The sequence below is a fragment of the Chenopodium quinoa genome, unplaced genomic scaffold, assembly GCF_001683475.1.
Source record: "Chenopodium quinoa cultivar QQ74 unplaced genomic scaffold, ASM168347v1, whole genome shotgun sequence".
Classification (NCBI taxonomy): Eukaryota; Viridiplantae; Streptophyta; class Magnoliopsida; order Caryophyllales; family Amaranthaceae; genus Chenopodium; species Chenopodium quinoa.
This window is the reverse complement of record NW_018745291.1, coordinates 507,462-525,103: the sequence shown is the minus strand read 5'-3', so window position 1 is coordinate 525,103 and position 17,642 is coordinate 507,462. Positions and strand designations below refer to the sequence as shown.

General features: G+C 38.6%; 2 protein-coding genes across 2 annotated transcripts; one reads left to right on the top strand and one right to left on the bottom strand.

Moving 5' to 3' along the window:
- LOC110712214 (dnaJ homolog subfamily B member 4-like) lies at positions 1–2,474 on the top strand. Its single transcript, XM_021890673.1, has 3 exons — positions 1–322; positions 753–1,165; positions 1,810–2,474. Exons 1-3 carry the CDS (start codon positions 158–160, stop codon positions 2,246–2,248), a joined length of 1,017 nt encoding a protein of 338 aa, XP_021746365.1. The 5' UTR covers positions 1–157; the 3' UTR covers positions 2,249–2,474.
- A 1,046-nt stretch (positions 2,475–3,520) lies between these two features.
- On the bottom strand, positions 3,521–10,816 carry LOC110712264. Its single transcript, XM_021890725.1, has 5 exons — positions 10,616–10,816; positions 6,510–8,500; positions 5,484–5,604; positions 4,871–4,930; positions 3,521–4,703 (listed from the first exon to the last, which is right to left on the bottom strand). Exons 2-5 carry the CDS (start codon positions 8,414–8,416, stop codon positions 3,744–3,746), a joined length of 3,048 nt encoding a protein of 1,015 aa, XP_021746417.1. The 5' UTR covers positions 8,417–8,500; positions 10,616–10,816; the 3' UTR covers positions 3,521–3,743.
- Positions 10,817–17,642: the final 6,826 nt, after the last annotated feature.

Sequence of the window (17,642 nt, the reverse complement as noted above, 5' to 3'; positions counted from 1 at the left end):
CTGTAGTTTCCCTGAAATTTTAAAGTTCTGTTTATTTTTGGAATTTACCCTTGAAAAAGATTAAAACTTTGATTGCAGGATTTATTCAAAGTTTAAAATTTGTGCAGAAATTTGAAATATTTCTTGGTTTTTATAAGGAGGAAAAGAATTAATTAAAATGGGGGTGGATTATTACAATGTGTTGCAGGTTGAAAAAAATGCAACAGATGATGATTTAAAGAAGGCATACCGAAAATTGGCAATGAAATGGCATCCTGATAAAAATCCCATTAATAAGAAAGAAGCTGAGGCCAAATTCAAGCAAATTTCTGAAGCTTATGAGGTAATTTTTGTAATTTAATCCTTAATTTTTTATTAACCTTCTTTATGATTGGAAATTGGGTCCTTAAGTAATAATTTTAATTTAAGTTAGGTAATTATGCAAATATAATTTAAGGTATTTAAGTAATATCTGATCTTGATTATGAAAACATTGTTCAACATTTATGTATTTGCAATTATGAAGAATTCTTGTTAAGTAATGGTGGAGATCAAATTGAGTTCTTTTGAGTTTTACCCTTTTGTTTTTTCATGGTTTTAAAGGTACGTTTATAACCATGAGACGAATCTGACAAGATCCCACTTAATAATCTTCTATGATCATCGTGTTTGTAATTCTTATTACTTGAATTAAAGTTAAGAAGTTTTGTACTTGATGATTAGTTGTGAACATACATGGTTATCTTTAGAGGAATAACACTAGGTTGTTTCAGGTTCTGAGTGATGAACAAAAGCGACAATTCTATGACCAGCACGGCGAAGAAGGGCTAAAGGACATGCCACCCCCGGGCTCTGGGGGTGGCTCTCCCTACGGAAGCAGCAAAACCGGGTTCAATCCTCGAAGTGCAGAGGATATTTTTGCTGAATTTTTCGGGACAAGCCCTTTCGAGTTTGGATCATCACCAAGTACTGGTGGAAGAGCCAGAAAAAGATATTCATACAGTGAAGGTGGAGCATTTAGTGGGACTGAGAATATGCATCGAACATATAGTGAGGGCGGAACAACAACTGTGTTGCCTAAGAAACCGCCTCCTATTGAAAATAAGTTGCCCTGCACCCTAGAAGAGTTGTACACTGGATCAACCCGGAAGATGAAGATCTCTAGGACAGTGATCGACGCTAATGGGTATGGTACATTTCCCATTTTTGTGCAACTTTTACTTGCAATGTTGTTATATACTTCCTCCGTTCACTTTTAGTTGCAACAATTTGACCAAAAATCTTTCACAGTTGTAATCAGACTATTGCAACTAAAAAGTTAACAGATAAAGTAGATAATTTCAAGTATAGACATCTGTTTATTCTTATTAGTTTGCCTTGTTTTCGAGTGATATGCCTTTCCTAGAGTAATCTGCCTATAATTACAACTTATAACAGTTATACTTCATGCTATTAGTTTGCAAGATTCAATATCTATTTTCGATATGCATTTGACTGTTTGTACTATAGTCTCTTCTTTATCAACAATGTATCACCCATCCATATGTTTTCGAGTATATTACTTTAGGCCTTGTTCTCTTCAACCGATGGTTATGAATTAAAGAGATCGTTACTGATTAAAACTGATTTTTATTGATTAAGATTCTTTTAACTGATCAAAATCCAAGGATGGTTTTATACAAACTGGCATAAAAAGGGTTATTGACCTTATTGAAAGGATGTTCTGTTGATTTTGTTGTTGCATATATAACTGTCAATATTGTGATTTCATTCTTTTGCTAATAACTAGTTTATACTAACATACTCTTCGTCTGTTGGAACAAAAATCAGAGGTCAAGTGCCCGAAACAGAAATACTTACAATCGAAGTAAAGCCTGGTTGGAAAAAAGGAACAAAGATCACATTTCCTGATAAGGGAAATGAGAAGCCGAACCAGCTTCCAGCAGATCTAGTATTTGTCATCGATGAGAAACCACACGACGTGTACATAAGAGACAACAACGACTTGATCATGACACAGAAGGTGACTTTGGCAGAGGCCATTGGAGGGACTATAGTGAAGATTACTACATTAGATGGTCGTAACCTTTCCATACCCGTCAAAGATATGATCACGCCAGACTATGAGCTCGTAGTTTCCAAGGAAGGGATGCCTATTCCGAAAGATCCTAAAAACGTAGGTGATCTGAGAATCAAATTTGAGATCAAGTTCCCTACTAAATTGACATCAGAACAGAAAAAGGCCTTAAAACGCGCTTTTAACAGCTGATCTTGTATTATAATTTTGTAAACATCTTCACAAATCACACCTTTTCTGTAATTTGAAAGTAGTTCTACTTCTCATACTGTCTATTTTTCTCCCATCTCTTCATCGCTGTCGAAATTTCGAGGAAACCAAGGGAGAAATTTTATAGAATCTACATTATAGGAAATATGTTAGTTGAAAGTAAAACCAATATTGCATCATAATAACTCAAATTATATATGTATATATAGTGCTGTTATTCCAATTTATTGCATCTATTTTCATAATCGCGCTTTTAACGAATTGTTTATAAATGTTTAAGTAGCTATATATCATCCGTTGCTTAGGTGATACATTGTTTGAACAACACACTTAGCTTGTTATTCATGTCCATTTTCTTGTTGCAATTTGATCAACGAGATTAATAATAGAGAATATGCGCGTAATATTAGCACGTAGTTTTGACACAAAGCCAATGCAACAAGTATTATGAGCAACAAAACAACACCAAACTAGTACTTACCTTACTCTTGGAAACAAGGGTTGTAAAAGACAAAATGAAGAAATTGATAAACACTGTTTTAACATAGTGATCTTTACAAGAAAACCTTTAAGGCCTTGATTATCCTATGCTAGAGTAATTTACAAGAATAAACTTGTAAAAGCACTTGCATACATGTAAAAGTGGTGCATGAGTTGTTAAGATCGGATTTCATACGTTCATGTCATATTTTGGTGATGAGTCATTCTGTTTCAGCTGAGTCAATTTTTTCTTTAAATCAATAGTTCATACAATCAAAAAGGGATTTATTGATTTATTCTCACAAGGTTTATATTTTTGAGTAATGATTCTAACGACTAACCAGAAAGGCTAATAATAATATTTTTACATACAACTTGTTAGTGTGGTCAACCTTTTACAAAGATCAAATATAGCTTTAAAGAGAGAGTCAATCGGTTGAAGTGATTGTGTTACAATTGACCTTTGGAACTTATATGACTTGAATACTAGATGCCAGTATAAATGATTGATCGAATAGTGTGCGTACTACTTCGTATTTCTTTTTTCAAAGATATACTTCTGTAGCGGTGATCCACTAGAATAATATTATGTACCAAAAGTTGGTTTTTAAATTTACAATGGCCCTATAATAATAATACTACTTATATACTTGTATATTTCATGAAAATCATAATTTATGTTTAAAAATGGTACTTAAATAGATAAACCACTAAACTAGAGCCACTTTATGTCAAACTTGTTTATAAAATCGGTACAAAAGGAAACAGAGGGAGTATTCAGAAATTAATGTGGCTATGTTGTTCCTTATGGCTCTTGTAGATCAAGTAGCGTCTAGCTCCGAAAGAAAGCTACAAGTACATGAAAAAAAAAAATCTGGCTTAGTTGTACAACCCACTAACAAGACATACAAAGATGAACCTATGTCTACGTTTACGTCTACGTCTATAGACGTGCAAAAGAAAACAAAACCTTATTATTTACAAGTCGAAATAAAACTCAAAAACCCTTGTTATTAGAAACATTATTGGTTCTCCAATCCCTGGCTAAGTGACCAGAACCAGGCGCCCCATTAAACTGTCCACTAGGTAAGCTTCCTACATTGTTAGTGCCATAAGGCCACCATGCTCCCTGCTGCTGCACATTCATAGGTGGCTGAAGAGGTTGGATAGGCTGTGCAACTGAAGGCCAAGGCGGCCGCTGAAATGTCTGATAATGTGCCATATGTGGGGCCAATGCAGGATTTTGGATAGGTTGGGGTGCTGGTGCTGGTGGTACTGAGTGAGAAGCTTGTGGTTGCCATTCAGGTATATCATCGTCATCGTCATTCCATGGTTCTGTGGGTATTCCACCACCACCACTATTCGCACCATTTTGTCCATATTTCTGGATCAATTCTCTCATTTGGTCAACCTGCCGAGCCGGGGCCCGAAGAAGATTATGATGCCGAGAAACTGTCTCATGACCTGGGACAGCATTCGGTTTAGGGAGAGATGAGGGCAGGTTAGGCCCTTTAGAGAAGTTGAACTCTGGTAAATCATCATCCTCCCGGTGACCAGGAGGGCCAAATCCGGGAGGCACATCATCATCATCTTCATCGGGTTGGGGTGGTTTAGAGAGAATAGGGGGGGAGGGGGCACTTCTAGGGGCAAAACCAACATTAGTCCTGTTCCTATCATCATTTACAGCATTTTGGCCCCCAGTGTGGTTTTTAGTCATTTGTTTCTGATGAGACAAGGAGTTCAGTGAAATCACAGGTGGTGTTATTTGCACTTTTCTCCATACAACAATTCCAATTAAGCCATCATCGATTTCATTTAATTTTTCAGTGTAACTCTTAGGAAGATGATTGATTATCATATCAACTGTTTTTGTGCGTGGGGGACACAGGTAGAGTTCCACTCCTGGGGCAGGCTCGGCAAATCCCAATCGCTCATCCGCAATGTAAGAATCAACCAACTGCAAGAAATACAGAGTAGGTGAGTAATATAAAATTAAAGCTGTTATGGCCTTGTTGGACAAACTATCCTAAGAGAAGAGGGAAGGAGTGGCAATTGGCAAAGGAGACCCACAGCCTGAGTTTACAAAATGCTGGGAGTCAAAAGGATGACAGAAAATATTAGTACCTCAACAAGATCGGAGCGTTCACTATCCATAGTACCTTCCTTAAGTACAAAATGAGATACCTAGCAAATAAAAACAAACATGAAATATTACTATCAAACAGTTTAAAAATACAGAGTAATTAATCAAGGGGACTGGAAAGTTGGTGGTTTTAACAGAAAGGTCACACAAACATCTAATCCTAGAAACAATTGTCTTGGTCAGACATCCAAGACATTGAAACTATCTGGAATCAACTTTCCTGAAAGAGAAATGCCTATACCACCGCATAACTTTGAGCAAAAGCACGTGACAAAAAACTGCCTTTATTTGAAGCCAAAGACCTAAGGACTCAGATCAAATGAAGGAATAATGAGACAGCATGAAATCAGTGCAAGTATAAACTTAACCAGGCATCTCTAGCAAACAGCATGAAACCTCGGCAATCTAAGAGCAGGAGCAAATCCCTAAAGTATTTGCTAAAAGCCTAATAGACGTTCTGCTTTTATTTCGATAAACGCATTTCTGTTTATCTTGCTTTTGCAGTGAAAGAAAACTTAATATACAGATTACAAGCCATGCCCAGCCTAAAAAAAAAAAGGCAAAGTGGCCTAAGAAAAAGAGCTTGGAAAATACCATAATTGAACGGCTCCTAGACATCGGAAGCGCTTGCAAGAACTTATCAAATGCATCAAGCCTAACCCGACCCTTGATGTCAAAGAAACCTGCCCACTCTTTAGTATTGGCTTTTTCACCACTGCAACCAAATAAGAATAATTAGGATCAGTTAAATCACAACTTAGAAATTTTTTCAGGACCAACCACACATTCATGAGAAACACATGTACTGGAAAAAATATGGGATGGAACATTGGAGGGGGGTTAAGCAGCCTAGGCAACTAATTATTATTAATAGCTAAGCAAAAGTCAGCAATTACATCGTCAAGTACAGAAGGACAACCTTCTACCCAAATTCTAGTAGAGTGTAATCTATAGGACTAAGATGAGCATAGTATGTGCCGCTTCATTCCACAGCCCCATTGTGGGGTCAAGCTCCTCACCCCCACTCTCCCGGAAGATAAGATGTCAAGAAGAAACCAAACATAATAGAAGATACAGGCAAACATGAATTACACTCAGATCTACCAACAAAAATCAGTTCAAGATGAATTGCAATCACATGACTGCCATCTTGCAGGACAGCCATACAGGTGTGCAGTGACAAAACTCAAACAGAGGCTTAATAACGCAGAGAATCTAGACATGTAGAGCAATAATCAGTGTTTCTTAAAGCAACTAATCCATGTAGCATAACCTTTAAAATATATGGTTTGGCAGGACATAAACCACGTAAAAAACTTGTAATAGCAACATCTACTGGTTAAACAGTTCATGTTAGAATTGGCATATTAATCAGTGCAAAGAACGATGCAAAGTATTCAGTAAATAAAATATTTACCATACTAATCTCGAAAAGGGACAATTGCATTAAAATAAAAAAAAATAAAAAAAAAAGTTTTCATATCAAATAAAGAACACTATCATCATACAGACTCAGCTATAATCCAAATATAGATGAAAGTATAGAAGTGATGCAATACAACTAAGAATGAAACACCAATAAAATTAAGAAAAAACATCTGAACAGAATGAGAAGCCAACCTTTTGTACAAGGCCACAAAGTTGGCCATGGAGGAAATATTAAGCTGCAGTTGTCCCTCCCAAACACTTTCTTGCTTGGGAAGATGAACAGGATTCTTATCTAATACCTTCTGACTGTCAGATAATTTCTTATTGGCTTCTGTAAGTTTGCTTTCCACTCCAACTTGTTCCGTTTTCTGAGAGTTCGTCACAGGTTGTTTCAAAGGCTCTTCGGGTGACCTGGATTCAAAGCCCACCTCCGAGTTTTCCTTATCCATCTCAAGGGTGGATGTCCTAGAATCAACTGGTAAATTCTCAAATGGTGGCTCTTTATTAAGTGACTCCATGAATTCATCCAAGGATACAATAGGAGGAAGATCTTTCATATCATCAACCATTAGTCCTTGCATATCAGCGCCATCATTAGGTATAGTAATCTCACACTGATCATACTGTTCTACCTTGGTTGGTGCAACTTTAGGAGGGCGTGCATCAGACCCAATGGTCTTTGAACGCTTTTGAGAAGACGCACTAATTTCAGGTGAAATTTCCTCAGAAGCACTGTTATCAGGGTCAAAGTCCACTTGGTATTCACCTTTGTGAGTTTTCTTCACCAAGCGCCTCATATTAACATCAGAATCAGGAAGGACTTTCATCTGATCAAGCTCTTCTGCTTTCGCAATTCGCCACTCTGAAAGTTCTTTCGAAGCTAGCTCCTCTGCTGTCATTGAACATAGACGATCAGGAGGTATATCACCTGACATAACCCTTTCTCGCAGCTCAGGATTATTACGATCTTTCAAGTTGAACAACAGTGATCTTCCCTTCTCTTTATATTTCTTATTTACACCACCAAATAATTTAAAAAGCTCTGTTTCGATTTCAAAGGCAAGAGAATCTGGAGACTGAATTGTTTTCTCCTTAACATTAAAATTAACATCCTCACGCATTGCCTCAGACGTCACAATATTGTCAACTTCATTAAAGTCTGATACATGCGAAGTATCTGAAACCCATGAAAGACCATTTCCCTGCAAAAGATCATCTTTGAAAAACAAGCCATCACTAAACAGTGAATCATCACCAGCTAACATGGGATCAGAATGGAATTCTGTTCCCATAAAGCTCCATGCCTGATTGTCATCGCTACATGTTTCTTTTAAATGGATTCCCAGTGATGCTTTCTTGTCATCATTGCACCCATCAGTAAGAATGCCAGAGGTACTAGAATCTTCAGCCTTGAGCTCCATGTTAGCAGATCCAGCACTTGATTCACAAACTATAGGTTTATGCTCTTTTAAGCCCTCCTCAGTATTTGCTTCAACCTCAATTTCTGTCTTCATCTTTCCATCTGAGGTAACCAGGGCCAGCGCAGAAGCTAAAGATTCCCTCAGCTTGGCTCTAACAGAATCATACGACTCTCCCTGGCTTTTTGGAGAGACTTCTGGCTGTGAACTTTTTTTTGAAACAGTTGACTGAGACTTATTCACAAAAGAATCCAAGTGCATCACTTTTTTACCAGAAACACTAATCTTTGATGTGTTTGGCGTAGGTTTTTTATTTATAGCAGAAGACACGCTATGACCTTTAGCATTTGACCCCAGTGGAGCAGCTCTCTTGTTAGAAGTAATCTTTTGTAAATCCCAATTATCAGGTATTGGTTCAGTCGTCGCCTTCCGCTTACTTGGCACTAACAATTCTGATTGGCCTGAATTAGGGTGCATACCCATATTAGTCGGCACATACTCAAATTGCTCATGCATATTACCAGATGTTGATGTTATTTTGCTGTTCAAAGGTTCAACTGCTCCCTCTAATGATTCTGACATCGAGGAATCAGCTCTGCTCATAATTGAATTCAAATGACTCATCTGACTATCAGGCAACGTTGGTAGAGATAACTGCCCTGAGACGAGAGTGTTCAGCATATTGGACTAGCATATACACAGATCTACAATTTTGTGCTTCACAACAGTAAATCCAAGTTAGCCACTGGAATGATGAAGGGCAGTCTGCAAAGACAAACACATAATACTTATCAGAACTATGTATATTTGTAAATTATATAAAGAAAAAAATAATCAAATCAACGAACAGCTAAAATAGAAATAGTTCTACAAAGAGCTTGGTCACAGGCATCATTTGGGTGGACAACAGGAATTGAACCCATGCAAGATGCATCCATAATGTACTTCATTGATGAACTTTGCTAAATCTGCTCCTTCCACAATTTACTTATGAATGAACTATTCATGATTAATTCTTTCCTTGCGTTTGTTTAAATCTTAATTCTATTCATAAATTATTTAAGTTGAAACTGGGATCTAAAGCAGTAAACGAAGTACCTACTATAGAGCAAGCAGCTAAAGTGCAAACAAATGAAAACTATAAGCATTAACAGACAAGATATACAGATACCTTGAGAAAGAAAATCTACTAATAAATAAAACTAAAATCCCTTACAATCACACTAGTCGATACATTTGTTGATCAGATTACCTGTTTGGCTGTTTAAAATATTGCGAGTAGAGCACATATAATGCATGAAGCTAAACATCTAGTTAATCTCCACCTCTAGTAAAAGCACAATATCTAGAGATCTTAATAAATAGGATTAATGGGCATTGTGCTTGTGCCTACAGAAGGGCACAAAGCCACAAACTTCATATACTGAATCACTTAACTGCTCACGAAAAACAGAAACACACCCCTACCTAGAACACTGGGTAAAGAGCTTTCTTAAAAATATATATGATATATCTTAAGTTTCAAAATGAGGCACGCTAATTTTTCAAGACCATGGAATAGTGTCAGGGCCTGTTTTATGTAGAACAGTAAGTAAGCTAATATGCTGCAATCATAACTACAAAGGTGAGAGCTAAGAAACAAAATCATATAAGCTAAAAAGCTAGCAATCATTCAATAATATGTAATGCTTTGGTGGGGGGAAAAAGGTCAATGTACTAAAAACTATTGGGGGGAAAAATCGGGTAATCTAACGCAATGGTGTATTTTATCAAAGGCTTAGATAATGTTATATCACACATACAGAGATACCACTGCATATTCCATTAATTTGAAAGAAAATGGCGATTCTTCACACTATTAAAAAGTTACAATTCATTACAAAAGGAAATTACAAAAGAAAAAAAAAATTAAAAAAAAATAATAAAAAAAAATAAAGGAAAGAAAAAAAAAAAAATAGATTAAGGATCTAAACATCCTACCTCAAAATACCTGATTTAAGGACACATGAACTAGAGAACATTCTTAAATCAAGTCAAGCTTAATACCAATACCTTAAAACCCAAATCTGAATTTGTTCCAATTCTAGAAAAAACCAAGTACCAGTCACCATAACAAGAATTCTTTCATTCACAAATACCTTGATAATCCAATTCTAAACATATTTCGATTCCAGAAAATGACATATACCAATAACTTTAACAATTATTATTTTGATTTTAGATATAACTTCAAACACTATAATTCACTGAAGAACACCAATACCTTGAAAAGGAAATTCTTCATATCGTCTGTACTTCTATTCACATAAACATCAAATACCAAGATTTATTTAATTACAAGCTATAACTTCATATGTTCAAACACCCTAATTCACTGAAGAACACCAATGCCTTAAAAGCCCCAATCTACCAATGTTTCAATTCCAGAAAACAGCAATTACCAATCACCCCAAAATATTGCGAGCTATAACTTCATCCACCAAACCTCAAAAACCCTAACTTCAGCAAACAAGCAATCGCCTTTTCTTCCAATTAGGCTACAAAACATTGAAAAAACCATCCCCTCAATAAATAAAATCATATTCAAATTCAAACACTACAGTACAACAGCCTGACAAAACATAATTAAAAATAAAAACCCAAATAAAAATACCGTCATCCGGTCAAATTAAGGACCAATAAATAATATTTCATAAATTGCATTATTCAATCCCGAAAAACCCTAAAAATCGAAAAGTATTCTGAAATTAAAACGAAATATAGCTGAAATCGAATCGAATCAACAGAATAATCAAATTTAAACTAAAAATCGATAAATTATCATTAAAAAGCAATAAAATTGAAAGCGAATTGATGGATAAATTAGGTTTAAATGCTTACCGATAGAATGATTTTCCCAAAAGTGAAGTCGAAGAAGAAGAAGGAGAATGAAATTGGGGGAAAAGGAGAGAGAAAGTGAGAGAAGAAGCTAGAACCCTAAAAAATGAGAGATAAGAAAGAAAGGGAAAGCTTTTACTGTTGAGATTTTTGTTCCAGGAGTTTACAATTTGTGTTAATTTAATAATTTCTAATCTTTTAATTCTTCATGAAAAATCAACAAGTTTATTGTCTTTTTATTTTTACAACCTCTAGCTTAATTTTATACGATAGAAAAGTTCTTGTAAAATACGGTTTGACAAGTTGTTTATACAAAGTATTGGTCAAACGAAGATATAACTACGTATAAAATAAATAAATAAATTACTAATGATTCATGTTAAAGAACTTTAAAAGACAATAAATCAACAACGTGAGTCAAAGTAATAAGTGTATAAATAATAGAATTTAAAAGTAATGTTACGACAATATTGACACTACTATAAGTAAAAACGTTGGTGGAATTGTATTCTAAAATACGAGTAATTGTTTCTGTAAAAATCACCTATTATAGTCTTATAGGACCCTCATTGAATTCTTATTACGAGTAAAAGGTTGATATGTGATGAATCCATAAATTCACGAGGTGGAATAATTTTTCCGCATATCGCTAAAATTTGTACAACTTCCAAAAGAAAACCGATGACATCAAGGCACGTTATGCACTAAAGCAAGAATATTATGATAAACTTTAGAATATTTATAAACTTGCGTTTGTCCCGACAATGCACAGATTCATAATAAAAAAGACTTGTAAATAATAAGATCAATTAAAATGAAGTTAGTTTAATGAAATAACTTATATAATAGAGCACTTCTTTTTTTTTAATAGTCCAAAAAAAATAAAAATAAACAACTTATATAATATCTTTATTTTAATTTTTTTAAAATTTGAATTTATTTACTATCAATCCTTAAAACTCTCTTGTAGAAGTAGTATCTAATTTAAAATATTTTTATAAATTATTGTAAGTTTTTATTCATTAACTTTTTTTTTATCATGTTATTTTTTAAGGAAGGAAAAAAAAAAAAAAAAGGTTTTTGGCAGGAAAATTTTTGTTATGAATACGACACGTGTTTAGGGATAACTCTGGTGATCAATTATCTATTCTATTAACTAATACTAAAACAAAACATGCTGATCTCATCATTCTCTAACTGTGTACACATGTCGCTTTCTCATAAAAAAAATTCCCGCCTAAATGCTTTAATGACATCATCTTTATTTTTTATTTCTTTTTAAACATGAACTACTTTATTTTTATTAATTTGAAAACTATTTATGAATTTTAACTAAAAAATCAAATAGATATTTCTACAAAGTACTATACAAACTGTTAATTGCTGGAAGCTAAAATAAAAAATTTGTTGACATTGTGCAACGGATCAAGGAGTACAGCCTTACCGCTTCACCTACTCACGCAAAAAGGGCCCACACAATATCACAGCCCACAATGCAGTGCAGTTGGAGGAAAAGAATGATGAAAGATCAGAAGATCAGAATGAAGGAATAGGAGAGTGACAGTTGCAGGTAAGACAAAAGAATAGGAAAGTGACAGTTGTAGACAAGACAAAAAGGGAAGAAGACGAGCGGCAGCCAAGCCTCCACTACCTCGGCAATCTGTGTATATAAGGGAATTGCAGTAAAAATAGGGGATGTCCAGAAATTAGGTTGTATGAGTGTGGTGAGCTTATTCACTGAAAATGGATTGGTTGCCTGAAGCAACTCTTGTAAATTTCGTACCTACCATTTCGATCAATCAATCATACAATCTAAATATTCCTACTATTTTATTACTAATACTATTACATTGCCATAAATTACAATATTCTGCTTGAGTACTATCCTCTTGTTGTTTATATTTGTTGTTGTAGAGTGGGTATTGAAGAGCAGCTGTTGTGAGGCTGTAGAAGGAAGGCACGGGTTGTAACATTCTGTTACAAGTGGTATCAAAGCCACACGATCCTCGACCATGGTTACATCGATTAATCAAAGGGTGGACAGTCTGGAAGAAAGGTTCAGGGTATTGGAAGAGAGGGTGGTGGGAATGGAAGTGTCCATAGGCCAGACGGTGTCGAGAGCCCTGGAGGAGGTAGTATCCAGGCTAGAGAGCAAGATGATCTCGAGTCAGAAAGAGAATGAGGCCATTAGGGCTGAGATACGGACCGTAGTTGACAGGAACCGACCACTCACACCGTTTGATCAGGAGGGGGGAAGCAGTCAGGACAAAACGAGTAACGAAGAGAAGATCGGTGGCAGTGGGTGGAAATATAGAAAGCTGGAAATGTCGTACTTTGATGGGGGTGACCCGGACGGGTGGGTTATGAGAAGTGAACACTTCTTCGCTTTCTATAAGCTGAACGAGGAGGAAAAGGTGCAGGCCGCCACGGTGGCTATGGAAGGGAACGCGTTGAGGTGGTTGCAGTGGGAGTCTATGCGGTGACCGATCAGAGATTGGGCAGATCTGACGAGGAGAGTACTGCACAAGTTCCGCCCTCCGAATGCTGGCACACTCCATCAACAATGGTTGGCAGTGAGTCAGACAAGCTCGGTGGCAGACTATGTGACCCAGTTCATCAGCCGTGCCGCGCCGCTTTCTGATGTTCCTGAAACCATAATGATGGGACATTTTGTAAACGGTCTCAGAGAAGATATAAGGACGGAGGTGATGGTGTTGGACCCATTAGACTTAGAACAAGCGATGGATCTCGCCACCCGGATTGAGGAGAGGAATCGGGTCGGGTCTAAGAGGACTGGGTTTGGAGTTTCCAATCTTGGGCCGGGCAGATTTGGTTCAGTAGGAGGAGTTGGGGTAAAGACATTTGGGCCTGGAACTTCTGCTGCCCAGTCTATCGTGAAGGGGGTTGGTAAGGCAATTCAGGATTCCTCACAAGGTTCAGTAAATATGGGGCAGAGCTTGACCAGCCCACTACAGAAGAACAATGAGCCCAGAAGGCTAACTAAAAGAGAGTACCAGGAAAAAAGGGCTAAAGGGTTGTGCTTCAGATGTGATGAGAGGTATGGGGTGGGCCATGTGTGCAAAAACAAGACTTTAAAGGTCATGTTAGTGGAGGAGGACGAGATTCCAGAAACAGAGGAAGAAGTGGTGGCCGAAATCGAGGACCCACCACCAACAACAGCTACACCTATGGAAGTATCCCTCTGTTCCGTGGTGGGAATTTCAAGCCCGAAAACGATGAAATTGAAGAGCGTGATACGAGGGCGGCCGGTCGTGGCAATGATCGATCCCGGGGCCACACACAATTTCATTTCTCTGAATTTGGCCGGCGAGTTAGGGTTGATTACAGAGCCCAAGGGGGAGTTCGGGGTCTCACTGGGAAACGGTGCGGTGATTCATGGGCGAGGGGTGTGCCGTGGAGTCCGAATCCACCTAGATGGTGGAGTGGAAGTGGAGGAAGAATTCCTGCTGCTGGATCTAGGAAACACCGATGTTATCTTGGGCGTCCAGTGGCTTGAGAAATTGGGAACGATCACTATGAATTGGAGGGCACACTTCATGAAGTTCTCTATGGCAGGGATTCCGGTGACTTTACGGGGAGACCCAACTCTAGAAACCACTCAAGTTTCTTTGAAGGCTATGGTGCGCGGGTTATTGAAGGAGAGACAAGGGGTGTTGGTTGAGATTAATATGCTGAAGACAAAGGAGGAGGGTGGAGCAATAGGGGTGGTAGAGGAATGTCTAGACTTCTTGAAGGGAATTTTGGAGGATTACAGAGAGCTTTTTTAGGAACCCAAGGGGTTACCACCGTGGCGAGGCCACGAGCACGGTATCATCATGAAGGGTGGGTCGAACCCCGTTAGTGTACGACCATACCGCTACCCCCAAATACAGAAAGATGCGATTGAGAGTATGATCAGAGAAATGCTAGAGGTCGGGATTATTCAACCATCCTCAAGCCCGTACTCTAGTCCAGTCCTCCTGGTGAAAAAAAAAAAAAAAAGATGGGTCGTGGAGGTTCTTTGTTGACTACCGGGCTCTCAACAAGGAAACAGTGACTGACAAGTTTCTTATTCCCGTAATTGATGAATTGCTCGATGAATTACACGGGGCATCCATTTTCTCCAAACTAGATCTGAAGTCCGGGTACCACCAGATTAGAGTGAAGCTGCGAGACACCCACAAAACGGCTTTTCGCACTCATGAAGGGCATTACGAATTCTTAGTAATGCCATTCAGACTCACAAATGCACCCGCCACTTTTCAGTCATTGATGAATGACATCTTCAGACCGTTCCTGAGAAAACTTGTACTTGTTTTTTTTATGACATTTTAGTTTATAGCAGGGACCGTGAGAGCCACCAAGCTCATTTAAAGGTCGTGCTGGAGAAGATCAGGGAGCACGTCTTGTTCTTGAATTTTAAGAAGTGTGAGTTCGGGAAGTCAAGAGTGGCTTATTAGGCCACATTATATCTCAGCAAGGAGTAGCAGTGGATGGGGAAAAGGTGCGAGCCATGACAGAGTGGCCGATACCCTAGAACCTTAAACAGCTTAGGGGGTTCTTGGGCCTTACAGGGTACTACCGGAAATTTATTTCGGGATATGCACAGATAGCTCACCCATTGACTGAGTAGCTTAAAAAGGACAATTTTGAATGGACTAAATTAGCCACCCTCGCCTTTGAGAGGTTGAAGAGAGCGATGACTACTGTACCTGTGTTGTCGATGCCGGATTTTCAGAAAGCCTTCATTGTGGAAACGGACGCCTCAGGCTATGGGTTGGGGGCAGTGTTGTTACAGGAAGGAAGGCTAGTGGCCTTTTACAGCAAAACCTTGGGGTCACAATCCATGGGTAAGTCCATGGGTAAGTCCATTTATGAGAAAGAGTTGATGGCTATTTGCCTTGCGGTGACACGCTGGAAGCACTACCTTATGGGTAGGCATTTTATTATTCGTACGGATCAGCAAAGCCTCAGATATATAACCCAACAGCGAGAGGTGGGAGATGACTATCAGAAGTGGGTACGAAAAGCTTATCGGGTTTGACTTTGAAATTCAGTATAAGCCGGGAAGCTTAAACAAGGTGGCTAATGCCTTATCTCAGAGGGAGGCAGAAGGTCTGGGATTGAGCGCTCTCTTGGTGACCCAAGAGGTTAAATGGGAGGAGCTATCTCGTGAGATTGAGGAGGATCCTTGGATCCGAAAGACTAAGGAAAAGGTGCTGGCAAGGGCACACGAAGGGAAAGATTTCAGTGTGCTGGGGGATAAGCTGCATTATAAGGGAAGGTTAGTAATCCTCAAGGGCTCTAGATTTATCCCGACCTTGCTCCGAGAATACCATTCCACCCCAACCGAAGGGCACTCGGGAGAGGTGAAGACTTACTTGCGGGCTGCGGCAGAGTGGTACTGGTGCAACATGCGTAGGGATGTGGGCACTATGGTCAGAAGGTGCGCAGTCTGCCAGAGGAACAAGCACTCTCAACCTAACCCGACAGGACTCCTGCAACCCTTGCCGATACCTGACCGAATTTGGGAAGATGTGGCCATGGACTTTATCAAAGGGCTACCCAAGTCAGAAGGGGTAGACAGCATAATGGTGGTGGTAGATCACTTGTCGAAGTATGCCCACTTTGTAAGGCTAAAACACCCGTACACAGCCCAAGTTGTGGCTGGGAAATTTATGAAGGAGATTATGAGGCTTCACGGGGTACCATCTTCAATAGTGTCGGATAAGGATCGAATTTTTTTGAGTAATTTCTGGAAGGAAATATCCCGGCTACAGGGGACCGAACTCAAAAAAAGTACTGCTTATCACCCCCACTCAGACGGTCAATCTGAGAATGTCAACAAGGTACTAGAAACGTACCTACGCTGTTTTTCCAGCGAAAAACCGAGGTTCTGGGCGAAATGGCTGAGCTGGGCAGAATATTCATACAATACCTCTCCCCATACATCCACCGGAATGACCCCATTCAGGGTTGTCTATGGCAGAGACCCTCCCACCCTCATCAGGCGGATGGCCAACCAAACAGCAGTATGTAGCTTGGAAGAATGGCTGAGAGCGAGGGATTTGGTGCTGAATGAACTGAAGCTCGCACTCCTGAAAGCTCAGCAAAGGATGAAGCTGTATGTCGATCAGAGAAGAAGAGAAGAGGTCTTCGAGGTAGGGGACAAGGTTTACCTCAAGCTCCGCCCCTACAGGCAACAAACGCTAGCCAAGAGGCCCTTCGAAAAACTTGCAGCGCAATTTTATGGGCCGTATACAATCAGAGCTAGAATCGGGGAAGTGGCCTATAACTTGGATCTGCCAGAGGGGTGTAAGATACCTCCAGTGTTTCATGTCTCTCAATTGCGGAGGGCAGTTGGAGAGGATCATACCTCGGCTACCACTCCCCCACAACTATCCTCTGATCTTAAGCTAGAGGTAGAACCTGAAAATGTGCTGCAGATAAGAAAGGGTCGAGGAGCAATACTTGAAGTTCTAATTCAGTGGAGGGGGATGCAATACTTGAAGACGAGCAGCGCCAAGCCTCCACTACCTCAGCAATCTGTGTATATAAAGGAATTGCAGTAGAAATAGGGGATGTCCGGAAATTAGGTTGTATGAGTGTGGTGAGCTTATTCACTGAAAATAGATTGGTTGCCTGAAGCAACTCTTGTAAATTTCGTACCTACCATTTCGATCAATCAATCATACAATCTAAATATTCCTACTATTTTATTACTAATACTATTACATTGCCATAAATTTACAATATTCTGCTTGAGTACTATCCTCTTGTCGTCTATATTTGTTGTTGTAGAGTGGGTATTGAATAGCAGCTGTTGTGAGGCTGTAGAAGGAAGGCACGGGCTGTAACATTCTGTTACACATTGGTGCTAAAACTTCTAATTATATTTTTTGAAGCATTGGTGCTAATTATATACTATGTATTTTTTTTTTCTTCAGATTTCAATAATATTTCATTAATATGCATTCCTTAAATAATTTTTATTTCACTATTTCAATTATTAATTGTAAATAATGTAGTT